A 27,805-nucleotide genomic window follows, 5' to 3' on the forward strand; every position below is an offset into this window, starting at 1 on the left:
CACCAGTATGGAGGATGTAGTGGCCGAATTGATAATGGCTTGGCTCTTAGTGCACTAGCTATTCTTTGAACCATCCTTAGTTTCTCGATATTGTATTTCTTGCTAAGCGCAGGCTACAGCACAATCGATTAATAAGACAAAATAAGACGTACAACGGCTGTGAACGTCTACAAAACCATCTTCGACTAAGAACTCCCTTTTTAACCAAAAGTTGATCTACACGCATTAGAGGCAATGCACGCCTTCTTAACCCAATCTTCAATTTTTAATTTCCAGTTTAGTTTGGGATCTAGAATGACTGCTAGATATTTCGGAAAACAAAGACAGGACTTACTCGTAAATGTTCAGTCGGGTTAGTGAATTGAAGTTCTTAAAATTAACTTGAAAAATGTTTATGAACTAGCAGTCAAATTTTGAAAGAATGGTTCCCTGACCGAGTTATTTCTGGAAGACGTTATCATAATTGGAGAAAAAGGTTATTACGAAACCGTTTGAAAACAAGACTTATACCAATGCCTTTTCAATGGACACAATTCCTGCACTAATCACAGACAATCAGTCGAAAATGTCCGAATTGATTATTGAAAATATCCTGAAAAGAATTTGCTACTTTAACCGTAGCCATGGTTGCCAATTGGCTGATATCTTTGTCCACTACATCCACACGCGCAGAATTACCGATTCCACTTAGAACTAAAACTAAATTCCATCTCAAGACTCTTCTCAAGCCCACCGTTTAATTGGAATCCGTACCTTAAATTGCTTGGATTATTTTCAAAAAGCCCCTATGTTTCTATTTCTTCAACGTTAACTTTTTTTCTATAGTCAAATTTCATCAAAAAAATAAAAACAAAGACATATTTAAAATCATTTTATATACATATTTTTTTAAAGACCATCCATCATATTCTATTGTTCAATTATTTTGTTTTGTTTTTCTATGATCAAAAGGAAAATGGCAAATTAAAAGAAACCATTCCCCCTCACAACGTTTATAATAATATACATATTTTTGCATAACATCACTGAATTTTACTTTTAATTGGCATAGAAAAAATAAAAAAAGAAAATATCAGTTTCGTTTGCTACTGTAGCTATGTATACTCGTATATATATTATTTTCACTACATTAATAGCTAATTAAATTTATATAAAGATTCTTTTTTTTGTTTAACTGGAATTTAAATTTTTATTACAAGATTCCCCACTTTGTTTTTGAAAGGTACTAAAGTTTCACAGGCAGTAGAATTTTTCTTAGCTAATTTATTTTAGTTCTTAAATTTGTGTTGTTTCTAAAAATCGTAAAGGTAAAAAATTAATGGAAATCTTTTAGAACATTTTATTTAAAATTACATTTATGAACGCAACCCTTAAAAATCTTGTATTTTTTTTAGTGTTCCTTAACCCAAACCTTGCGCACATTGTGCTCATTTTACGGTAGACGTATGGGCCCTTCCCTGTCCACTCTTCAACGTTTGGTTGCCAAATTTGAGAGGACCGGTTCAGCCTGTGAAAGTGTTAAAAAGAACTCGGGACAGTCTATTCCTCGCCATGCACAAGAGCTTGGCCTTTCCAGACTTCAACTTGGCGACTTTTGCGTCGGGACTTGGACCTACACCAGTACAAAATCCAATTGAGACAGGAGCTCAATGTTCAAGATCATAGACAACTCCGTTTGTTTGCTAAGTGGGTTTTGAATCGTTTGGCAGAGGAGCCCAATTTTGACCGAAAAATCATCTCTACCCACGCGAGGTTTACCAGGTGTGGATTTTGGAAAGGCGGCGTAAGTGGTCCGTACTTTTTTGAAAACGACGTTAGTGAGGCGGTCATTGTCAATAGCGAGCGCTACATAATGATGATAGCTAATTTTGTATGGACCAAATTGAACCATATGAACCAAGACGACATGTGGTTCCAACAAAACGACGCACAGTGGGGTAGCTCCATACATGGTGATGATAAAAAGGTCACCTTGAAAAATTAAAGCAACGGGATTATAAAGTTCGCTCTCTTAAAGTTAACGGAAAATCTGATTTGAAGAGTGTGATTTTTTTTTTTTGTATGTCTCGTAGTCAAGGTTAGACAGCCCATCAAAGTAGACTTTTAATGTGCAAAAATCGATTATTTAAAAAGTGTTAAAAAAGATTAACTTTAGTTTTAGCCATAAAATCAAAATTAAGATCGGAAAAAAGTTTAAAAAAATGTCACACCTAGAGGAAGGTATGTAGATTATGATTGAAGTTTAAAAATATAAAAAAAGAAATCTTTTTGTTGAAATAATTGAAATTAAAAAAAAGAAATTTTGTTAAGGCTTTTTTTTACTTTTCACTTCATATCTTCTGTTGGGGCAAAAGTCAAGCAGGTCTGAAAGTGGGAAAAGTTTCAGGAACAATAAACCTATACTACCAAAAAAACAAAAGTGCTTGACTTTTGCCCCAAATATTTGTTTTCAATTTTTTAAAATAAAGTTAAAGTATTTAAAAAGCTTAAAAATTGTTTACTTCTTTTTATAAATTTATTTTACAAAATTTTAGGAACAATATTCAATTTCTGATAGCTAAATTTTATTATAAAATTGTTTTTAAGTGTTTCAATTATTTTTTTTCAAAAAATTATCTCAAAATTGTTATACCAATAGTCCTTCTTTTCAATAAAATTTCTCTGCTCCTTTTCTGTTCTAAATTGCAAGTTAACAATATTTTTGAACTTTTCAAACAATTATTTAAATCAAAAAAGGTTGTGACAAATTTTTACTTTACCAAAAAAATATTATGCTTTCCATTGTATTTACAATTTTGAGTCTTAAATAAAAAAAATTAAGTAAATTGACTTCTACTTTTAATTAAATGTTATTTTGCCTACTCCTTACTTTTTTGAAAACAATTTCTCATTTTGCACTTTGCAACTTGTTTTTAGGTTCTGAAGACCAAAATTTTCAATGCTCAAGAAAAAAATTGGTCGAAATTTATTTTTTGAGCAAACAAAAAAACATTGATCAAAAGTTCAGATGTTGAATCCTACATAAAAAATAAAAGTTTTTGTAGCCCAAGTCACATCACTAATTTAAAGGTAGCTTTAAAACATTTTAAATCACAGTTCATAATTAAATGGGATCGCTCACACCGAATGAAAAAACGTTTTTTTTCGTCTGAAAAAAGTTGGCTCAGTAAAAACTTTTCGTTCAAAAAATATCTCCCATCCGTTGGACGCCCTGCACTTGATTTTGCCAACAGTAGTGAGCAGACAAAACGAAAGCGCACGGCAGAGTTACGAAATACTGTTCCAACATCTGAACTTGTTTTTGCAGCTCAAATGAGCTTACGAGCATCTGGTCAAAAACAAGAAGCTGATTTGGTCAAAGAAGCAACATCATCCACAGATTTTTTAAAGAAATTACAAAACTGTAATAAGTTAAAAAAAATTTCTACTTTAGAAGCTTTGTCAATGATGATGGAAGCTAAACTTTCTCGACATCAATACAATGTCATAACAAGTTATGCAAAAGATGTTTTTCCTTCTTATAAAGAGGTTCAAAAAGAGAAATAGAATTGCTACCCACAAAACGTAGAAGTCACTGAAATTGAAGCTCAAGTTCCTATACAAAATCTCCTGGACCATACAACTGAAAAAATTGTGAATAACCATTTTAACACTTTCAATTCTCTGACCCTTGACCTGAATACCGTTGAGTTGACTTTAACATCTAAATGGGGGTTCGATGGTAGCTCTGGGCATAGCCAGTATCATCAAACATTTTTAGAGCCTCATGAAAGTGGGGATAAATTTGTATTTATGAAGTGTCTTGTGCCCTTGCAACTTTCTGGCAATCAACAAATTTTTTGGAAGAACCCTTGCCCATCATCTCCCCGTTATTGTCGGCCACTGAAAATTATTTTTGAAAAAGAAAGTGACGAATTAGTAAAAAACGAAAAGATAATCACAGACTTGCAAATTCAAAATCTCCAAAACACCAGCATTACCATAAACAATAAGAACTTCGTTGTTAAACATAGTTTAATTTTTTCAATGCTTGACGGCAAGCTTTGCAATAACTTAAGCAATACCAAATCTGCCCTTAGATGTTACTTGTATAAAGCTACCTCTAAACAATTTAATGATATTGAAAAGATGATTAACCTGCCCATATCGGAGGAATATCTATCATTCGGTTTGTCTACTTTGCATGCATGGATTCGGTTATTTGAATGTCTTTTGCATGTAGCTTACAAATTGCCGGTCCAAGAATGGAGAACGACTGAAACAACGGACATAATTATTAAAGAAAATAAAATGCGGATTCAAAAAGAATTCAAAGAAAAACTGGACTAATTGTAGATAAGCCTAAGCATGGATATGGAAATACAAACACAGGAAATGTTGCTAGACGGTTTTTTGAAAAAAGTAGTCTGTCTGCATCTATCACCGGAATTGACGAAAAACTTATTGAAAAATTTCATGTAATCTTACAATGCATTTCTAGTTGTTTAAGACTAAATGATGAAAAATTTAAATCCTATTGTCAAGATACTGCATTTCAATTTGTGAGACTTTACCCATGGTATTATATGAGTACAACGGTTCACAAAATTCTTATTCATGGACACGTAATTGTTTCCAATTGCCTTCTACCTATAGGCCAACTAAGCGAGGAAGCTTTGGAGTCAAGAAACCGAGATTTTAAAGTCTTCCGAGAACAGTTCAGTCGAAAAACTTCTAGAAAAGACACCCTCACCGATATTTTCAATAGAATGCTCATTTCATCTGACCCAGTCATAACAAGTTTGAGAAATGAAGTCATCAATTTGAATAAAAAAAGTTTTCATCCTCATGCTCAAAATATATTTGAAGAAGAAAATTTATCATATGATTCTGAATAATTCAATATATCTACTTTTTACATAATCATAAGCATACATTAAAAATAGCAAAATCTGTTTTCATTTCAATGTTTGCAAATTAAAAAAGTTGATGGAAAATGGGTATCAATCAACAAAAAATCAAAGGTATTCAAACATTTATTTTTATTTTTCTTACAGCTTGCCCTTCACAGAACAATAAATTCATTTCATTCCTTTTTAATAATTCCCAATTATTCTAATATTCATAAAATTGTTTAACTCTATTAATAATCACACATATGTATAAGTTGTCAACTCCCTAGTATTTCGACAACACTAAATTACAACATAATTGTGTACTCAAATGTTTCTTACCCAAGGTTTCGTTGCTTCAATACGAATTCGAAACTTCTAAATTCCAACAAATCCCATTTTTGAAATATCTTAATCTGACTATGCAAGATTCACAGGATTTTGATTGAATTTGGAAGGGTCGCAGACATGTTATTTTCAAGTGCTTTAAGATCTCACGACAACTTTTGCGTTCAAAAATTATACTGAGATCTAAATCTCAAAAGAATTTAAAAACATTTTTTGTTGACATTTTTAATATTGTTATTTCTCAAAAACGTGAAGGGATTGTGTTAGAATATCTCAAAAACGCGCTGTGCTGGAATTTTTAAGCTTCGGATTCTAATTCAGAATACTAAAATTCTTCAAAAAAGTGATCATACATAGGTTAGAAAAAAAATATTTTTTAAACAATTAGAATTCGTCAATTAAAACTTTTTAAATAAACGATTCCAGGTTAATTTATACAATATTCCCGAAATTTAAAACTGTACCAGAGGTTTCCATAAACTACTACCTTTGTCATAAGAACACAAACAGCCATCATAATAGCATTTTTACCTTAAAAAATAATATAATATCATAAAATGGCCATTTCTGCCCCACTGTGCGACGCTACGTGCCACGCAGAAAACGCCACGACATCAACCCGGCCAATGTACTACTTTTTGACATGTTGAGTTATTGACTCAAAATAACCCATACAAAAATTAGTGTGTTAGTATTTTTTCCCGGTATTCTCTTGTGCTGAAATTACTTGCTGAAACTTGGTGCAACCTTAACGTGGTCAGTTAATACGTCTGAAACAAATTTTTGGAGATTTTGGCTATGAGGTTTTAAAAATGGGACTTCTCTATTTCGGTTTGGTAATTTTAGCTTAGAGATAAAGTTATGGGAAAGAGGCTACTCACTTAAGCTAGTTTGTTGGCCATTTGTGATACCATATGAATCACGAGGCTTTTTTCTAAGCTCAGTGAAATCAGTTTGAGTCTCTTACGGAACGTGAAATACTGATTATCATTTTAATATATGATTGACATCATTAAGATTACTAGAGACATATTCTCCTAGGTAAGTCTTGCTAGGAGTTGAAAAACTGTTTCCTCCTCTTCCATATCTACTTAATACAGCCTCTGAAAAAGTCATTTGGAAATACGCCTAGCAACGTGGCGTGCTTTCCTATAGATATTTCCCGATTAGGACACCGATTATTGAGCTTATCGCGATCTGCTAAAAGATAGCAAGCACCTTGAGCGCTTTAAATTTAGTATAGACCAAATGTGTTTCGTACTCTAAAATGTGGTGATACTTTCCTTCTTTAAAGTCTTGCATTAGCAAATGTTTACATGGAGCGATTGTTATGCCAGCATTAGCTAAAACGTAATAGATATTGTTGTACTAAACCATTTTTAGCGGGTTCAATTTTCTTACAATTTTAAGAAAGGTTACTATGGCTCAGTATCCAGCAAAGGTGAGATACCACATGAATCATGAGGTATTCCTCTAATCTCAATAAAACAAGTTTGAGTTTCAAGCCAAACGTAGAAGAATAGGTTTCACTATACAATTTTTGTCGAGTCTATCTGCCTTATAATATCTTGGAATGTCTCCTTGGCTCGGAGCCTACCAGCAGAAGTGAATGTTCAACTGTTGTGCCTTCTCCATTAGAAATGATTGGCAGTTTTAAAAAAGTTTGTAGAGAAAAAGTCCAGAGATTTTATAGCGGCCCGACGATCTAAGAAAATGCGGATATCAGATGAGAATATCACGTTTTCTCTAAGCCAGGACAAGATTTCTTTCAAAAGTTCCACCTCGAATACGCAAACATCATTAGGGAGGCGAAACGAAAGTCTTTATTTTTAGCTGTTCGGACTACTTGCCTTATTTGTTTTTGATTCATCTGTATAAAATTGGATTGCTTCGTCTTCCAACTCATAAAAATATATCTTATTGCTGTCAGTAAAGATATCGGTAACTTGTTAAAGTCTCTGTTATTCAAAGACTGCAAATGATTGCATAAAGCCTCAATCACAAACGTATACTGCGACAGTTTGGTCACAACGAAGATTAATTTGTAAACGCAAAAAAAACCTACAAGTTTATCAGTTATTATGGTAGGTACATAGGTTACAAATCCTTTATTAACAAAGAATAAGTATTATTTCATGTGAATTCATAAATGGTCTCACTTATTTAGTCTTCTTTATATTAAATATCCACCTAGTGGCCGGCAAGAAAAAATGTTCTATTCTAGAAGTATGTTGCCTCGAGGCTTACAAAATGGCGAAGCTATAATCTGTTCGTACCAACATTCAATCAACACCAAAGAAAATGTAATTATTAAAATGTTGGTATGAACAGATTATAGCTCCCTCTTACACTTGGTTGGAGTAACCACTTTCTTTTTTGGGGTGTGTACACATCCCTCTCAACATTTACAAAGATGGAATGAATTCAAGTCATAAATGATTGCATTCAAAAAAGAAGGTATTCTGTTACAAGCTTTCTCATTGGTCTAAAGTTGAATAAAAATAGGAACTGTTGTAAATGTTTATAATCTCCGAAAAAATATATTTTTTGGTTCAAATACTATTGTAACAAATTTTTGTTTTGATATTTATAAACATAGTAAAAGGGTAATCATATCGAGCTTCAAAATAACATGTCTCTTGTAAGAGAGAGAGTATATAGCAGCAACATAGCTACTACGGCCGCTATCGTACAACCATATCCTTTTAATAAAATTTTCCATGAATATTTGAAAATTTACAAGGCTGTATGTTCACAATAAAATCTCATATTCCATTTTAAGGTCTTGAATTGATTGCCGAAGCCTGTAAAGACGATCAGGGAACATCGTAGTAGAACCGCAGTCGATGCTGGGAATATGGAAAGATCACTTCTCCAAATTATATAACGGCGATGATAAACCGAATTCCGCTGTAAGGGAGATGAACCACTCAACCTCGGCAACGCAGATCAACAATTCCGCCTACCCGACCATGACGAAGTAAAGATAGCTATATCTAAACTTAAGTCAAACAAAGCTGCTGGAGCTGACGGCATCGCTGCCGAACTATTCAAAGCAGCAGGCGATGACTTGGTACGGAGCATGAACCAACTCATCTGCAAAATATGGTCGGAAGAAAGCATGCCCGATGAGTGGAATCTCAGCATAGTGTGCCCGATACATAAGAAAGGAGACCATCTAAACTGCGCTAACTACAGAGGCATCAGTCTCCTTAACATTGCGTATAAGATCCTCTCTGCCGTATTATGTGAACGACTGAAGCCGTTCGTCAACAACCTGATTGGTCATTATCAGTGTGCCTTCAGACCAAGAAAGTCCTCTATCGACCAAATACTCACACTACGGCAGATCTTGGAAAAAACCCAGGAGCTTCAAATCGATACCCACCATCTCTTTATCGATTTTAAAGCCGCGTATGACAGCATCTATAGGGAAGAGCTCTACCGAGCAATGTCTAGTTTTTGGCATCCCTGTCAAACTTATCCGTTTGTGCAGAATGACGATGGAATGGAGAAGAAGATATAACGACGAACTGTACGGGCTGTACAGCGACATTGACTTGTTAGCAGAATTAAAGTCCAGCGTTTTAGATGGCTAGGTCATGTAGAGCGGATGGACATCAACGCTTCAGCCCGGAAGGTCTTCGAATCCAATCCCTAGGGACGGCACAGTAGAGGAAGACCGCGACTCAGGTGGCGCACCCAGATGGGGGAGGATCTCAACCAACTTGGCGTGCGAAACTGGAGACAGCTAGCTAGGGACCGAGCTGGCTGGAGACGCTTGTTGGTTGAGGCCCAGGTCCACCCCGGACTGTAGCGCCACCTTAAGTAAGTAAGTAGAATTAATTGCCTTAATAAATTAAACCACAAGGTTTCGGTTATCAATAGTATGTGGTATTTTCTTTGTGTAACCTAAATACCCAAGGAACATTCAACTTTTCTTGCAAAAAAAATTGTTCACCATTTTTGTAATGAAAAAATCATGTTTAGAAAGGACTTTGTCTATCATATGAAACTCAAAAGATGGCAGCTTCCTTAGAGATAGTTTACCAAATAGCGTACTATTTAAATTAAATCTTTTAATAAGTAAACTTTTTTTAAAAGTTGAAATATTTGTATGAAAAATCGAAAATTTGAATTATACATAAACTGATTTTAGTCATCTGTGGTTAAACTGTTGATCCTCTAACAAATTCTCAAGAACCTTTTCATTAACTTTATTTTCAAACAAAAATCACGTACATAGATAAATTTCAATAGAAATAAATTTAACAAAAATTTCTGTTTAATGTTTGCTTATTTTTAATTTTCTTAATTTACCCTCAAACAAATTTGTATCGATAGCTTTTTACTTTTGTATCTTCTTTCCTTATTATGTACGTGTACCCTTGTACATTAAAGGTACATATATGTAGGTATTTATATACAATTTACGTCTTATGTTAAATGCTTCCTTTTAGGGATTTCACTATGAAATACAAAAATGAAAAAAAAAGAATCTATAATTTTTACGATGATAAGTAAGTAGGTATACATAAGTATCTTAACAAGGTTAAAAGGGTCGCTATACACAACTTGAAGACCCATTGATAGATATATAATTTTTTCCTTACGGGAATGCGTACATATATTTTTCCCTATACCATTTTTTTTCTGTGGTATATTATATGATTTTGAGCACTTAAGATGGAATTCCTTGAAGACAACAAAACCATCAACATGAAGGTTAATATGTGATAGACAAAAAAATATATATTTTAATAAAATAAAATAACAACGAGGGTTAGTGTTTTAGTGACTACGGAATTTTTTTTCTAGAAGGTCAAATTGTTTTACGAGCCAAGATATTAGTAAAAATTGAAAGAACAATTTTCCTTGAAATCTATGACAATGTATAAATATTTTATTTGGAGGTTGTAACATTATATATAATAGTATAGGAAGTATATTTCTTTCCTAAAATTCGACCTTAACAAATTAACTTAGCCTGATATATTCATCAAAAAGAATACTTTGAATAATGAAAGTAATACTACAAGAATAAGGTCGAACGTAAAATGTCCCTCAGAGAAAGATTCAAAGGAAACAAAAATGGAACTCTTCAAATCCTTAAATGTTGACAGTCTGTATAGAAAAATCCTTAACAGTTGTTGTGCATATGTGTAGTTAGATACTTTGTAAGAAATTTCTTGGCATATGCATTTATAAAAATGATACACGAATAAAAAACTACTTGAATATGCAAATCGTTTATTACCCAGCTTATTCCTTTTGTGTATAACAAATATAATGGCATAACATTTTTATGTGTTAAATGTTCCTTGCGAAGCTTTTGTTTGCGCAAACCCACAAACCTACCTACTAAGTACCCACATACATGTTTTTTTATTTATGCATTCATAGCAAATGAGTTAAAATTTTATTATTTACATTTATGTTTATAGTTTTATGTAGTAACAATCATCACCATAATATAACACACATATACCGTTAAGTGGTATATTATTTGTATGCAAGGACAATAAAACAATAAAAGTGGAAAATACTGTTGTTTTTTTGTATTGTTTTCTAAAATATTTTTATAGATTTTAGTGTCTATTAAGTAGCTATAAATATACAAAAGGGATTGTATTTTAAAAACATGGTTTTATTTTTCATTGGAAATTAATACGACCATGTTATACGAGAAGTTGATGTGATGTTGTGATTTCGAGAAATTATTTAACCAACAATTTCTTCGTAAATATGAGATTTAAATTTTGAATGAATATTTTTTGTTATTAGAATTTTATTGAATGAAACAAGTTTAGTATGAACTCGTAAAATCGTATGAAATTCAGTTTATTTAGAGTTCATGAAACAAATCCTGAGAAATTTGACACAATAAGAACTGAGCTATGAACTAAATTTGCTTTGAAAAAACATCTACGTGTAAGAAATTTTTGTTTTTCTTTGTTACGTAAGTGTCAAAACGGGGCTAATATTTATTTGAAAATTTAAAAAATGCGTATACGCCCTGTCACCCACTTTTAGTTTCTGGTGCAATTCCTATGAATTATGAACATGTATTTTTTAGCTTTAAAATATTTAATACAAAAGTGATGTACTATAGATTTTTGTATTTCATGAAAAATATGGCCAGTTGCATTTTACTGTATTTTGTTGAAATACACAACAATTATGGAATTACTCGTTATCACTAAATTTCAGTTCCAATGAATCGTTTATGTATAGTATTTTTAATTACAAAATTTAATTTAAGCTTTTAAAGCTGGAAGTAAAACAAGTTTAACCTAGCTTTGTTTTTTTTTTTATTGAAATTAATTTCTGTATTCGAAAAATAAGATCTGAAGTTGAGGAAAAAAAGAAAGGAACATTTTAAAAGAAAGGATTTCTTGGAACTAAATTAATTAGTATTGTCTATTTTCAGGTAAAAATGTATAAAAATAAATTATAATTAGTATCTATTGATATTTGTTTTTTTTTTTATAATTTTTAAGTAATATTCCAAGAACTTGGAACACGCAGTAAGTCAACTTAATTGGTTTTTCTTTTGTCACTCGAATAATTACTTTTTCGAGGATATTTTTGTTTTATTTTTTATTTAATCCTGCACGGTCATGGAAACGCACTTAATTATATGAAACTGAGAATAAATTTTTTTTAAGTTTTTAAAGTTCCATCCTTTTCAAGACCCAAGAAATTTTTGAAAAAATACCTTGAAATATATACCGAATTTATTGACTCTTAAAAATTGTACTTTTTTCAACAATATCATATTTAAAAATAACTATTTGCTATTTGCAAATAAAGGAAAGTTAAATACTTTGAGGACTTAAAAATAAGTACAACATATCTCAAAAAACGTTTGCATTTTTACATGTCTTTATATGTATTTCTCTCTTAAAAACTCAGACAGATCAAAAATAATTATCAATATTTATATTCAAGTGCTTTTTCTTACAGTTGTGCTGATTTTTAGAAGCAATGTTAAGTGTAGAAAATCTTTTTTAACCGTACTTCAAGAATGTGGAATTTGAATTTGGAATTGATTTAAAGATTAAATAATTCAGTATGGTTGAAATCAAGGCTTTTCCAATAAGATGTTTCATATTGATACCTTCGTAGGATGAACTCTTTTCCAATCTCCAAAGCGTGTAGAATTTAATGGCTCTACCAAAGCTGTTATCAATGAGTGGCACTTGCATCCGGGAAACTAATCAGCTTTTAGTACTCGGTATGTAAATCGTTATTGCCAAAAAACCGCTAGGTGGTTAAGATTTCTCCGTAGGTGCGAGAAATGTTTCACCCCTTCTGGTAATTTACAAATCCTTCATTCGTCCAAAACTTGAATATAACTTTAATATCTATAGGCAGGTGCCCCCAAAACAAGTTTAAGTATTTTGGACAAGATCCAAAAAAAAGCTTTGAAATTGATAGGCGTTAGAGCTTTAACTGAAACAATTACGTCACTCAATCACGGCCGCAGTGTTTCATGCCTTTCGTTGCTCTATCAATATTTTTAAAAACAGTGTTCTGTCGAATTAACCAATTGCATTCCCCCCCTGAAACAATTTAGCCATAATACTCGTACTTCAAGGAATGCACATCAGTTTAAATAGACTTGAGCTCAATTTTCGACGTACTGTCAATATAGAGATTCTTTTTTTAACAGTACATCGAGAAAGTAATACCAGTGGCATGATGGTTAGTGCGTTAAACTATCATGCCAGAGGTCTTGGGTTTAATCCATGCCTTTGCCTTGCGACGAATTGACAAATCTTCCAAGAGTAATTCTTGTCATGAAAATTGCTTTGTCAAATTTTCCATTCGGATTCGACTTAAAACTGTAGGTCCCCTCTATCCCTAACAACTTAACTCGCTCACAGGAATGTTTGAGAATGTTGTAAGTCACTAGGCCCTAGTCCTCCACGGATTTTTGTGCCACCCAAATAATTTTTATTTTTTATCGAGAATGTGGGATGATTTACCCAACCCTGTTTTTCCCTATGATTTTGATACTCAAAATTGTAAGACCAATGTGCATCGGTATATCCTCTTTAGACATTCCTTACTTTCCTAAAGCTCGCACTGTATTTAAACTTTTAACATGTTAAGGGTATTAATAACCCCTTGAGTGTTCTTTAATTATAAAAAAAAAGAAGCCTCAATGTAGTTTCATTTCGTCTTTTAATTGGTTGCTAAGAACAAATCTTAAGACGTTTTTTTTCAAGATCAATAACAAGTTGGTGATTCAGAGGCTTTTTAACAATCATTCTTGGGTTCACCATTTCTCGAATGCTGTTATTCTGCTTATCAATGCAAAAGTCGAGGTAAAATGGTTTTTTTTTTACAGGATAATTTTGATGCATTTCAAAGAATCATTCAGCAAAGGTAAAAGGTTCCTGCTGATCTAAAACTGATATTGTTGTGTTAGCTGGAATTTTGAAATACTTTAGATATGAGGTTTTATGCAAAATTTAGTGTAATATCATTTAAAAAAATGAATTCGAAATATCAACAATTAATTGTTTGATAACACAATTCGAGAGATAATGTTCTCTGTTGTTTTTTAATGACGAAAACGGTTTTGATTCTTCACATTACTTACTTGTTCCAACAGCTCAAGCTTTTTTTCTATTTTTTTTTGACAACCAATAAGGTACTTTGCTAAGTGTAAAAACAAAGCGGGTTAAGAGGGGTTAAAAAAGTACATGCTGTCATCAAGAAAGGCCCTACAAAACCTAATTAACTTTGAGGTAGTTAAAGACTCTGTATAAATAGGCTCTGCTATGAATGCACAAAAAATCACCAGCATTGGGATCAAACGAACTATTACCCTTGCTTACCACTGTTTTTCTTCAGGCTTAGAGAGTAATTGGTGGTACCCGTGGCATGATGGTTAGTGTGTTGGACTGTCATGCTAGAGGTCTTGGGTTCGATCCCTGCCTATGCCATCTAAAGTCTTTTCACGGGTACTGCCTCTTGCGAGGAATTGACAAATTCTCCAAGAGTAACTATTGTCATGAAAAAGTGCTTTCTCAAAATTAGCCGTTCGGAGTCGACATATAAACTGTAGGTCCCCTCCATTCCTGACAACATTACTCGCACACAGGAATGGTTGAGAGTTGTAAGTCACTAGGCCTTGGTTCTCAACGGACTGTCGCGCCACCCAATTTATTTTTTATTTAGAGAGTAATTGAAGAGAAAATCCTACTCGGGAGCAACCAAAGTGTCGCTATCTAAGACCCTCATAATCCCCGTCCATGAACATGGACTTTAAAAAAAGCCGATAAAAGCACCTTGACTCGTTTTGAGAGAAAAGTTCTTTGACGTAATCTACAGTCTCGTGTTTATAGAAGGTGAGTGAAGGAGAAGATGGAACGAAAAACTGTTCAGGCTAAAAAGTGACGTAAACTTAGCCAGAAGAATAACAGTCCTACGACTTAGATGGTTGGGTCACGTAGAGCATATGGAAACCAATGTTCCAGGCCAGAAAGTCTTCAAATCTACACTAACAGAACATCACAGTAAAGGAAGACAGCTGATCAGTTGACACGCACAAGTTGAAAGTGACCTCACCCAACTTGGAGTTCGTAACTTGATACATCTTGCTAAAGACTGAGCCAGATGGAGAAGTTTGATGGGTAAGGCTCTAGTTCACACTGGACTGTAAGCCCGCTTAAGTTAAGACGTAAGTAAGACTGCAAAAAACTCACACCCTTTTATAGTGAATTTTGGAATCATTCAATTTTGAGTAATTTAAGTTGTCAAAAAATAACGGCTTCCAAAAAAAACAGGTTATTAAAAATAGAACTTCCTAATTTACTCTGTTAATTTAGAGATTGCTTGATATTAGTTTTTCTTAAAGAGATTACAAAAACAATTTTTAACCTTTCACATGAAAACTTGAGAACTGGACGAAACAATGACCCTTGTCGAGATATGTCAGGCAGAGATAAAACTTTATTCAAGATAGATTAATTAGTTTTTAAGAAATAGTCATAACATTGGATTCACCTTTATGTCTCAAAAGATACTGAAAGGAATTAAAGAGAAATTTTAAAGGGTTAACGTAAGTATTTGGCAAGCTTTATTTTTGACATAAGCTTAAAGTCTCATTAACACTGGATTTAAGTATCAAATTATGTCATATGCCTTTTTAAGTTAAACATTAACTTGAATTTGATTAAATAAAATTTGATTCCCTTAGTATTTTTGAATTTTCAAATCCTTCAACTTTTTTAATTACCAAAAAATCATCCTCATAGCTTGATAAAGTCATTCAAATATGTCAAAAAGTTGTTTGTTTTACTGTAAGTATTATTAATAATTTTTCTTAGAACCCAAACCAAAATACTATATATGACAGAGTTTTAGTAAAACTGTCAACACAAAACATAATCCATTAAGCCACTTGTATGAAAAACGATACAAACAAAAATATCCTTCTCATTTCTTTTCCCATCATCAAAGCTTAGAATATTTATAATATAAAGCTGATGTGTAAGGAGATCCGTTATCATAAGTAGAGAAAGAGGTCCTCCATTGACTTAAAAGACCCCTATTTAGCTTTTTATGTTCATTATATATATGATCTTTTTGTACTTAATTATATTACATAAGGTTGCTTCTGTTAATTATTTAATTAATAATGTCTTCATTGAAGACTAATTCGGATCTATCAGTTTCAAGATTTTCTCTTTGATTAAAGTGTCATATTAAATTGACATTACATAAAGAACTATTTAATTGCAGTTACAACAAAAATAATTATAGTACGTCAGTTAATTCTATCGTGAATTGAACACATAACATTTCTATGGAAATATCGGTGATAAGGTGAAACCAAAACAATTGAAATACAAAATGATAAGAATTTATTAACAAAACCCACACACTTCAAAACACACACATCTGTATAAAATTCTACAACTTACATAAATAAAATAACAATCAAAAAGGAGGAAAAGAACTGTCAAAAAATATATACAAGCACGAGAAGAGAAAAACCCCCTTAAATGGCGCCCAACCCAAAACACATACTACATGTTTCGATACACTACGAAAATTTATAGCAAACATGCGCACTTTAAACATGTTAAACTTTTTATAGGACACCAGTCTGTCTCTCGTATGAGAGAATTTTGTTAACGCTTTAATCAAATTCTTAAAGGAAAAAGTTTTACTCAAAAAATGAAAAAAGAAACAAAGATGAAAAATGTAGAAAAAAAGGGAAATAAAATATGTTAAGAAATTGAAACCTGTAAACTATGCGGAACGGATTTATTGCGATGCTCCGAGCTCAATTTCGTTTGGCGCACAAAACTGCGACAGGACCTGTCCTTGAAATTGAGCTCGAGACCATGGTCACTGATGGATATGGTGTTTGCGCTATCTGGGCTCAGTGCTAACGGCCTATTGCCACCACCACCACCACCGCCGCCATTGTGCGTACCCAGCAGCGTTGTCATCGTCATCATTCCGTTATTATTTATATTATACCCCAATGCATTGGGGTCATAGTAGTCCGTGTGATTGGCGTAACATGGATAACAGTTCTCGTTGGCTGTAATGTTAATGACATTCGAAAAGCTTGTGCTACTTTGGTTACTGATGGTTAGGTTGTTCCCGCCGTTGTTTCCGCCGTTGTTACCATTACCGCCATTACCATTGCCATCAGTGTGTGCGTTAGCAGAATTCTTAGAGTTGGGGTTATTGCAGCTTTTTGCAGGTGGATATTTCGAAGCGCAGGACAAGGTGGTTGTGGATGCAGTGGCAACAGCAGGGGCAGCACCTAGAGCGGTGGTGGTTGAAGCACTTGCAGCGACAGAACTATCAACACTAGCTATAGCAGCAGTAGCAGCAGCGGAAGAACTGGTAGATGCAGCAGCGGGGCTGGTAGGTGGTGAATTAGCAGCGACTACAGCGCCACCACCTCCAGCAACAACAGCAGCAGCAGCTGAACAACAAACAGGAGATGAAGATGAAAATTGCTGAGAAGGAGTTGCGGATGCAGATGAAGACGTTGTTGTAGGTGGTTGTTGCTGACTGGCAGTCAGTGCCGAACAACTACTGCCAAACGATGAGGGGGCATGACTACTATTGTTGAAATTGTTCACCTTGTCATCGCCGCTGTCATCTGTGGTGGCAGGTTGTGGTGTTGCTTGTCCAATGGCAGTTTTTGTTGAAGAAGACTTTCGGCTGTATGGCGAGGGCGACGATCGTCGATGCATTGTTCCTTGGCCAACACCACCACCAGAAGATGATGTATCTTTATCCATGATATCTTCACCGCCACCATTACCTCCATTCCCATTACCGCCGCCGTGGTTGATGGGTCGATTATTATTTGGGGCAGCTCCATTGCCCACCAAACTGCCTACAATTCCACGGCCACCATTTGCTGCAGAGTCTATGAGAATTTTTGTTGCGGCAATGGCATCGTCGTCATCATCAACATCCGAACTATCACTGTCGATGCCGGTGAAGTTTTTGTTGTTCGTATTTGTCAAAATAAGCGGCACACTTGAGCTATCTATTATTCCCGATTTGCTCATTTTATTTTTATTATTTTTTAGCTTTTTTTCCACTTTGATTTAATTTTTTTAGTATAAATTTAACACTTAGAAATTTTAATTGATAACATTTTTTTTTTATTTTGATTAAAGAGTTGGATGGAATTTGAATTTTATTAATTTTCTTATTTTTGTTGTGATTTTATTTCTTGTATTTTTCTACGCTATTCGGAGAAATATTTAATTGAAATTTTGTGGAATAAAATAATGTATATGCATTTCTGAAGATTCAATTTTTATATTTTGAGCAGTTATAACTTTAGAAGAACCTCAATAATTTTTGAAACCCCAATCTATTTGCAAAAAATGTAATGTATGCTATTCCCTGTTTTGCTATATGATATTTTATTCATTTTCCTTTCTTTCTGTTTGTCCTAGAGAAAGTTAAAAAAAGAAGAGATACAGTTGACATTGGATCTGTCAGATCATTAAAAATATATTTTTCCTTTCCTAACTTAAAAAAAAAACATCATTTGAAGAAGAAGATATTTCTCAAGGAGTTGATGTGCGTTCTAAGAGGAAAAGTATATCTTTTGTGGAAAATGATATGATATATATTTTTCTATGTATGTATTTGTAAGACTATAGGAAGAAGATTATTATTTGCTGTGTGTTGTTTTGGAAAATACGCATTTACTTAAATATAAAAGTTATTTAATCTACTTTAAACCCTAGTTTTTCTTTCCCCAAAAAAACCTTTATAAATTTATTCAGACAATACACATAAACGAAAAAATGAAAATACATATGTAGGTACATAAGAAAAAGGTTTAATCTTTTCAACCAACAATAATGGGATATGAAATGTATCTTCCGCTCGATGATTATGTAGTTCCGGAAAATAAATTCTTTTTCTAAAATTCTGACACATTTTCCAGCAGCATAGAAGGGAGTTTTTTTTCAACTTAACACATTATACTTAGATGAGAGCTTTTTTTTTAAGGACCCTTTTTGGTCGGTAGATGTTTTTAAAGGATACATTATCAATGACTCAGGGGGTTTTTTAACCAAGCTAAATACCGTCGAGAGAAGAAAAGAAAACTTAGAAGAACAAACCATTTTTATTAAAGGAAAAACAATTTCAAATCGAATTAAACAAAGTTCGAAGAAAAGTCATCACATAAAACGATGGAAGAAGTGGAAGGGTAGAAAAAATTGAGCTCAACATAATTGCTTTTATGGTCAAAAGTATTGGGTACAAAATGTTGAAAGAATTAAAATTAAGAATAATGACAATTTCTGGAGAACTAGGGTACAGAGAGTTATTTTTGTGAAGAACCAAAACCTCCCGAGTAATAAAAATAACATTGGTTTCTTTTTGCGGTGCAAAATTGATCCTTTTAGGATGACAAACTTCCCAAAAATTCTTTGAAGGGATGGTTTAATTTTAAGGGCCGATATAAAATGCAAACCACATCTTAAAACGTCATGATTTGTCTGCATTTCATTCAAATAAACAATTGAGCGTTAAAGTAAATCAGGCTTTTTATAAAAAAAGGCGTTCAAATCCAATGCGCTTTGATTTTTTTTGCTGAATTTAATCGTCCAAAAGTGCCTACAATCGAATAAACTAAAAAATAAAAACAAGCATTATTTTACAGCTCGTATTGCAGGCAATATTGCAGCAGGTTTTGAGCACTAGTTGCACCTCTCAAGCTCATCGTTGATGAACGTTATGCAAAAAGACTTACAAGGAGCTTAAAAGGAGCAATTGACTCAAGAACTAAGGACCATTTCAATCGTGCGCAACAGTACATAATCAATGGTCAAAATCGTTTCAAGAAATGGCAATCATCGGCATTATTGGGCCGTAATTTTATCCAAAATGAGGATGGTCGGGCAATTATTGTGAATGTCCTTCGGTATTGTATCTCACAGCCGAATTGGAAGATATGAATGTTAATGATATGTAGTTTCAAAAGAACGGTGCCATTTGCCACATAGATAACGAAATAATGGGTTCTATTGCGCGACAACTATCTCACGTGGTGGCGATGTCAATTGACTGTCAAGATCTTCTGATTTTCCACCATTAGACTTCTGTCTTAGGGGTTATTTAAATCTAAAAGTGTGGGTCAGTAATCCAGCAACAATTTAAGAGTTAAAGGATGAGATAATTCGGGCTATTAATGGTATGGAACCTCAATTATGTCTTAGCGACATCGTAAATTTGGACCACTCGATGGAGGTGTGCTGCTTTAATTCCGTTCCATTTTTTACTCGAATTGATTTTTGGATTTAGGTTAAATTTCATTCTGTTTGTTACTTATTAAATATTTTGAAATGTTTTTACTAATCTATTGTTAAATTTAAGTAAATTGATTTGAAATGCAACTTTTGTGGTTAAAAATCATAAATTTGACAGTCGAAAGCGAGAGAAGTCAAGTCATAATCAAGTTTCTGTTTTTCAATTTAATTTCATTGAGAATCTTAATAAGTATTGGTCAAAGTAATTCATTCCACTTTTACTGTTGCTTTTGTTGTTCTCAGTAATCAAGTAAATTCCAATTTTCAAAACCACAAAACATTTCAAAAGTGTCTTGAAAATAACGAACATATTGCAGGTTATGAAGGTACGAAAGGTCAAAGGTTGAATAGACCTTCAGTCATTGTTAATTCATCTCGCAACAGAATGCGAAAAAGCAATTACTTTGAGAATTTTTCGCACAATGAATACAAAGTTGAAAGAAATTTCATTCCATTTTGATTGGCACAAGAAAACAGAAGGTCATGTACCTTCAAACGAAACAATAGACATTTTGTCTATTAAACATTTCTCATCTTAATTGACGATAAAATCTTATAATGGTCGTTTATAAAGGAACTTGATGTCCTTCATAGGTACCTCTTAAAAAATAGGTATCTACTGAAGACTAACAAAAGAAAAAAAATACTCTAATTAGTTTGACACCATTATTTGTCATAAGGTTCCTTATGACATTAGTATCAGAAGTAGGATTGTTTTTTCATTTTTCTTATCATTACCATCATTATCAATTTTCTGGATCAGATCTTATGATGGCATATTATTGTCTAATTAGAGACATTTCATTATTTTTCATTGCTTGATTTCACTTTATAATTAAACTCTCTCTCTGTCCTTAAAACTATGCATACAGTTAGAGGTTAAGTGGGTGCAAGTAATTTCACCTCGAAGTTCTTTTTTTTTGAAAAATAAAGAATACAATTTTATGATGAACAGTTAAATATCTAAAGCAGAAAAATAGTTCAGAAAGGGGAAAATGAATAAAACAAAAACAATTAAAAATTCCATAATTGTGCAGGTTTTTGAGGATTCAGAAATTACTCAGAAATTAATTTAAAATGTATTTTTTTTTGTTTAGTTTTTAGTTTTGAAATTATTGAGGTCATCATAACAATTGTTGAATATTTGTAATTGTTTGATTTAGTTTTTTTTTCTAAAGAAGATAAAAACTTATTTAAGACAAAAAAACTTCTGCCTTTTTTAAATTTTTTAATTCCATCAACCAGACAGACTGGTGAAGGTTTGAAAGGATTGTGTTAACTTAAATATGTCAAAGATTTAGCGCAAGCATTTTTTTTTTCACGGGTACTGCCTCTTGAGATTAATTGACAAATTCTCCAAGAGTAATTCTTGTCATAAAAAGTGCTTTCTCAAATGTGCCGTTCGGATTCGCCTTAAAACTGTAGGTCCATTCCATCCCTGACTACAGTACTCACACCCAGGAATGGTTAAGAGTTCTCAGTCGCAAGGCCCTAGTTCTCAAAAGGACTATCAATTTAAATTTTTTATTGTGAAAAGGAAAGAAGATTTAAAAGATCCTGTTGTTGCATAATTGTTTTGGACTATTGAATATTACAATGACAGGCTAAGACATAGCCTGGAAGAGTATTTCACATTCATGCAGTACGGTTGAAAAACGAAACTCTGAACATTACCAATGTTATTCTGATAAGCATCCTTGCAAGCGCGAGTATTACGTTCGAATTGTTTGACGAGAGTAAACCATTTGAATACTGTCCAGAAGACTTAAGAGTGTTAAAAGAGCATTCACCCAGAAATGTTAGCTATATTCAAGCTCTTAACGTAATTTCTATAAATAATAGTCAAAACTTCTTGCATCAACTCAGGACACCGAACCATTTTTTGGTATTGTTGGAGACATGGAGATGTTTACTTGTTTTGATTTTGAGCTCGGTAATCGTTCTCATAACCAAACAATATAATAATACTTATATAAAAGGAGAGCACACCACGTTGCTAGAGATATTCTCAAATTACTTTTGCAGAAGCTGTATTTATGAAATCATATAGTTCTTTACCTACTCGGTACATGGTCTTGTCTAGCTAAGAACACAAGACCTACCTAGAAGAATTATTTTATAATGATCTCAACGATATTAATAACGTTATCATAATTTTTCTTCCACGCATCGTTAGGGACTCAAATTGGTTTTAATAAAAAAAAAGATAAAAAGTGTGGGAGACAGGACAGAGTCATGTGGCACACCAATATTTATGTTGTGGTTCTAAGGCTTAAATCCAAGATCAAAATAGTACTATCTTATATAATAAAGGCGAAATTCATCAACCTGGATATATGGGCAATGGATACGAAGGTATGTGTTTTTAAAAGGATAGTGTTCCCAAAGCTATTAAAAATGTAGACCATGAAACAACCAGTATTTTAAACAAATAATTTCTGAATAAGGTCCTTTCACGTGGAGGTGATGTGAATTGACTCCGAATTTTTCTTCTTTTAATTCTTCCCTTATTTGGATTCTTTTTCAATTAAACACCTGAACTTAATCTTGGACCTTATTTCAAGTATAGAGCTTATTTTTTCAGCTTTAAAACCAAAGTGCGCCGCCTCCTAGATAATTCCCTTAACGCAAACACTGTTTTTCAGAATTAAAACAGTACAACAACCACACAAACATAATTAATTTGTGTACTTAACAGTTTTCTAAATTTCCAAAAACAAAGTATCTTTAGAAATTAATAAAAATTAATTAATTAATCCATTAATCGGTTTGATGTGTTTCAGAGGAAATTTAAGATACTTTGATCCTTTTTTTCTACTCTTTGAAGTGAGTATTTATTTTCAGCTGAAGGTGTTGCAATACCTTTTCTTTACATATTTATAAAAGCTTCAAGTATTCTAAAGACAGATATGACAGAAAGGATAACATAGATACTAACAAAGTTCTAACTTAAAACATCTCCTTTTTTACTTGAAATCAAATATATCAATACTTATTGACTTTTCCTTCTAAAAAGTATGCACTGCACATATACATTTCTTCCCCCTTCAACCCTACACCAGTAGTGATTTTATTTTTATTTTTATTTTTCCCTCCCAATTGTCTGGAAGTACATTAAAAATGTTGATTACATCTATAAGTTATGATACCAACAAATAAGGACAATTGCACCAGACACATGGACCATTTGGTTTAATGATCAATGTTGTGCGAGTCATGGTATCACTTTGTTGTTGTTATTATTGTTGTCCTGCATCCTTTCGAGAATCAAAGCATAAAATGTCCTTATGTACTCAAGTTACAACTACAATTGTAAATAAAATTCTTATACGTTCATATTCTAGAGCTTAATATGGAATATGTGTGTTAGGAAAATATAGAAACAAAAAATTATTGGTATACTAAAGAAGGAATCTCGTTTGGTTAAGTGCGCCATCCATGGGTAGCGAAGAGAACTATGCATGCACGCAAAAATAGAATAATTTTAGAATAATGATGACGTTTTAAGCACGAATACTTGGGTATACATTGTCACATGTATAGTAGTTTTATATATGAATGTAGTTGATAACAACAATTGCATTGCATAGTTTAATTTTATTTTATTTTTCTAAGAAAGAAAAAGAATACATTAGAACAATTCCAAGAATTGCATTGAAAGGATTATGTGATACTGAAAAGAAATAAATGAATACTGCGTGGAAGCGTTTTGTGTACTCATTTTAAATGGTAGTAATTTTAAAGAGGACTATTTTAAAATATAGTCATTGGAAACTAAATTAAGATTTTCTTTTCTTATTAATTTTTCATTGATTTTGAGACAAACGTATAAAGATTGTGAACAAGTCTACGAGCGCTTTAATTTTAATGATAGAATTTGAAAAGATGGTCTAATTATATCGTTTCCATTATACTTTAAGATTTTTGTTCCTAAAGTTTATAATATTTTGTCATTTCACGCAACTAACAAACATATTTTTAATAATTCGTTGATTTCATGAACAATAATAAATGAGGGCAAGTTTTGTGTAACTATATTTCATGTAAAGAAATTTTGTAACAATACAAACTTTTAATTTGAGAAAGGAATGTTCTGAAATTAAACTGGAGCTGTACATAAGTCGAGAAAAGCCTCGTACCGCTATTTATACCTAATGTCAAAATACATATAACCCTTTAAAGGGTTCAAAATAAGAGATTTTATTGTGAATAGCAGGGTTTTTTGTCAGCTGTCACTTTTGAAGTTGTTTTATTTTGAAGTTTGTCAAGTGAAAATATTGAACCTAATGAAAATAATGAAAGTTGTGAAAAATCGAAACCTTTGAATTTAAACTTTTGTAGTCCTTAAGACTTTTAAAATTAATAGAAAAACTGAAGACAATTGATCACTGGGAATGTCATCGTGTATTCACTTGTTGCTTCCTGGAAATGTATCAGTGTGGTCCGAATTTGTATCAAAAGATAATCTTCAATCATGAGGAACATTTGTACCTCGAAGGTTACTTTAATGAGAAGAATTGTCGCATTTGAGGCAAGGAACCCAGGAACGATATTTGCAATTCCTCTCCATCTTTAACGTGTAACTTTTCAACGGGTTTTTTAGGCTGACTGTAGACTGTTACGGTGAAGATATTGTACTATTGAGCTATGATTAATAACTTCTTCATACCGAAACTGGAATACCTTGATGTGGATAGCATTAATTTTCAACAAGACTGCGACGAAGTGCTACGTGTAACACAATCAATGAAAGGCCATGTTCCAAAATCGAAAAAATAAAAAATAAATTAGGTACATAGGGAACCACGGCCTAGTGACTAACAACTCCCATCCATTCCCGTTTGCAAGTCATGACAGGAATGGAGGGGACCTACAGCCGAATCCGAACGTTAAATTTAAGAAAGCACCTTTCGAGACAAGAATTACTCCTTGAAAAATTAACTTTCGATGGCACAAGTACTACAGGTTTTTTCAATAAGAATTTGTTTTTTTGAATAGCCCGCGATTTGTATAGCTGTCGTTTTTGTAGCAGTCATCTTTTGACACTTGACAAATTAAAACCATGTCATTACTAAAAATGTAATTAAGTACTCTTTAGTAAAACAGTGAAGTTGTTAAAATTCAACACAAAAATGGTAAAACTGCTTGAGTGACATTTCAAAAATCTAAAGCACTTTTAAATCGTCGTCGTAAAATACCTTTTTGACCGGTAATAGTAAAAATGATGGGAAAATGTGAATTTGGGACCAGTTAGTGATGTGAAATACTCAAGTGATTTGTTCAAGAAAAAGTGACAATATTGCTGCTGTAGCCAAAAAGAGTTATCGATTCCTCGTTAGTTGTTAGAATTAAGCATTCCACATATAACATTATACACAGTAGTCTTTGCATAAAGACTTTTTAGAACTTTACAATATCAGTTTGCAGAAGAACCCAAGATTGTCGATCACCGATTTTGTTCTTGGAATGCATCAAAATGATCTGAATTTTCATGGAACAATCGTCTACAGTGATGGGGCCTTTTCTCACTTCGATTGCTTAAAAAATGGAACTACTACATTTGCTGCGCAAAACATAGGACGTGTTACATTTTGGGCGGTTTTTGGACTGGCGAAGTGATTAGACCGTACTTATTCGAAATTGAACGTATTGCAGTAAAGGGATTATTCTATCGACCTTAGATTAAAGATTTCTTTTGACCGAAATGATATTAATATCATTTACATATTTTCAACAAGACAACCAACGAATTTCTCCAAAAATGCTAAAAATTGTAAATTAAATACATTTTTGGTGGACACGTTAAAAAAAGGGTTTTACCAAATCGATTCAAAACCATAAAAGTATAATTTTTGAAGTTATTGAAAATATAAATCCAGAAATGAGCAAATTGGTCATAGATGTTTTTATGATATTGTTTCCTTTTCGTAATGAAATAAACCTTCATTGATAACTCGTAAGAAAAACTCTCTTCCATTAACAGAAAAATTAAATCTTTTATTGGATAACCGTGTATTAGCTTTGCGAAGGCAAGTAACATCACCTACTTGTGACCTAAAAGTAATCCTTTTTTTTAATTAATTTTAATGTACGACTTTCACAAATTTGACTGTTTTCTAGATTTTTTTTCAAATTCTCTCCTTTGTAAGAAAATTTAATTTATTTTTCGTGTCCCTTGGAAAAATTATTTAATATGGCTTGAGAGAGTGGAGTCATATCCTTGGAAATCATAGTGGAGCAACTAGATGACCCGTTTTAAATTTCATCAGAATTTCAACACAATTCCACTGAATGACTGTGTGATATTGTTCTTTTTCAGAACATAAAATGAAAGAATACAATTCATATTACATAAACCATAATGAAAGATTCAAATTTTAAGCCAAATTAAAAAGGCAATAGAAAACGTTTAAGAATTTGGAGTAAAATGTATCCATATTGTAAATTGTTTTGTATACTGGGAATTGAAGTTACTTATACTTCAATTCCTGTGATTTCCAAACAAGCATTACAAAGTTTCTGTGCGAGTTCCCAGAATTCATGCATATTTGCACATGATCTTAAAATAAGATGGACTCCACTTAAAAAATATACATAAAATAGAAAGCAAGAGATTTTTGAAACACCAAACTAAAATTTGATTTTTAATTGATTTTCTTCGAAAAATGGTTTTAAGACATGTAGTCGGGGCTAATAACAATGTTTTGATATATATTTGTTGGATATAAAGAAATCAAAAACTAACACGCACATCAGTTTTATTAGCATAATTATTAAAATGATAAAACATGCAGGAGACAAAAGGGAACCTTGAGGTTCTTCACTAATTTTCATTTCATGAATTTGATATATGTACATATTAACTTATTACGAAGAAATGTATTTTAGCTGAAACGTAGTTGGTAACAAACCATTTCCCTTAAATTATCGTTTTTCATAGCATGCAAATGTGTCTAAAATTCATACGCAATAAATATGTACCCAAAACGTATAGACATCTACTCAATTTTATGATGTGAATGAACTTCAAAAATCACACCTAACGGGTCAATGGAAGAAAGGGGGTTTAAGTATAGGTATCTAAGTGTACATTTCACCTCATTGTCCTTTATGACTCATACAGTTTCAGCACTATGTATTTTAAGTTTGACATTTGGAACAAGTAATTTCTTTATTACCTTTCAAAACAGAGTCCTAAGGGAAATAATCAAAATCGAAATCCTTAAAGTTATCCTATTTTATAAAACTGTAAAAAAATCTTATTAAGCTTCCAATTTCCAAAGAATAAAGGACTTACAAAAAAAAATCATTTTAAGAGAGGAAGTTTTTTGAAAAAAACTAAACAAAGAAAAACACAGCAGTCACATTACCAGACAGGACACACGCGCACTGTAAAGGTACACAATAATTGTGCAGACGGTATCCCTTTACGTATCTTCTTTTATTTTTTAAGGCGAGTTAAGTTTGTGTATAAATCATAGAATGCATTTTTGGCGAACAAAAGGATCCTTGTTCTGTTTGTTTTTCTTTATCTTTATGCACCAAAACAAACTGCTTTCTGCGTTTCCCACTACAACGAGGAAGTATTTCCAAGTGAGCTTAAATTGTCATAAGACATTGAGAAACGATTAAAAATGTGTATAGGTTTGCTCGCGCCCTTTAAGCTACTTTAATCTTCACAGTTCTTAGGGGTTTTCCACAGATATACCTACTTAATTCAATTTAACACTATTTATACCTATAGAGATAGAAGATTTTCTA

The 27,805-nt window shown here is 32.6% G+C and overlaps 1 protein-coding gene across 8 annotated transcripts in view; it reads right to left on the reverse strand.

The window, feature by feature from the left end:
• The window catches only part of LOC129949207 (potassium voltage-gated channel subfamily H member 2), a 613,952-nt gene that overhangs the window by 153,727 nt on the left and 432,420 nt on the right, over positions 1-27,805 (reverse strand). For 3 of the 8 annotated variants that reach the window (XM_056060504.1, XM_056060502.1, XM_056060505.1), the window contains exon 2: positions 16,484-17,961. The exons of 4 other annotated variants lie outside the window; for them this stretch is intronic. In XM_056060504.1, coding sequence (XP_055916479.1) covers positions 16,484-17,779 — 1,296 coding nt within the window. In that variant the 5' untranslated portion in view covers positions 17,780-17,961. The remainder of the gene's footprint in view (positions 1-16,483; positions 17,962-27,805) is intronic. One more of the 8 variants, XM_056060503.1, reaches the window with a different exon arrangement.

Source organism: Eupeodes corollae, chromosome 3 (genome assembly GCF_945859685.1).
Source record: "Eupeodes corollae chromosome 3, idEupCoro1.1, whole genome shotgun sequence".
NCBI classification, from domain to species: Eukaryota; Metazoa; Arthropoda; class Insecta; order Diptera; family Syrphidae; genus Eupeodes; species Eupeodes corollae.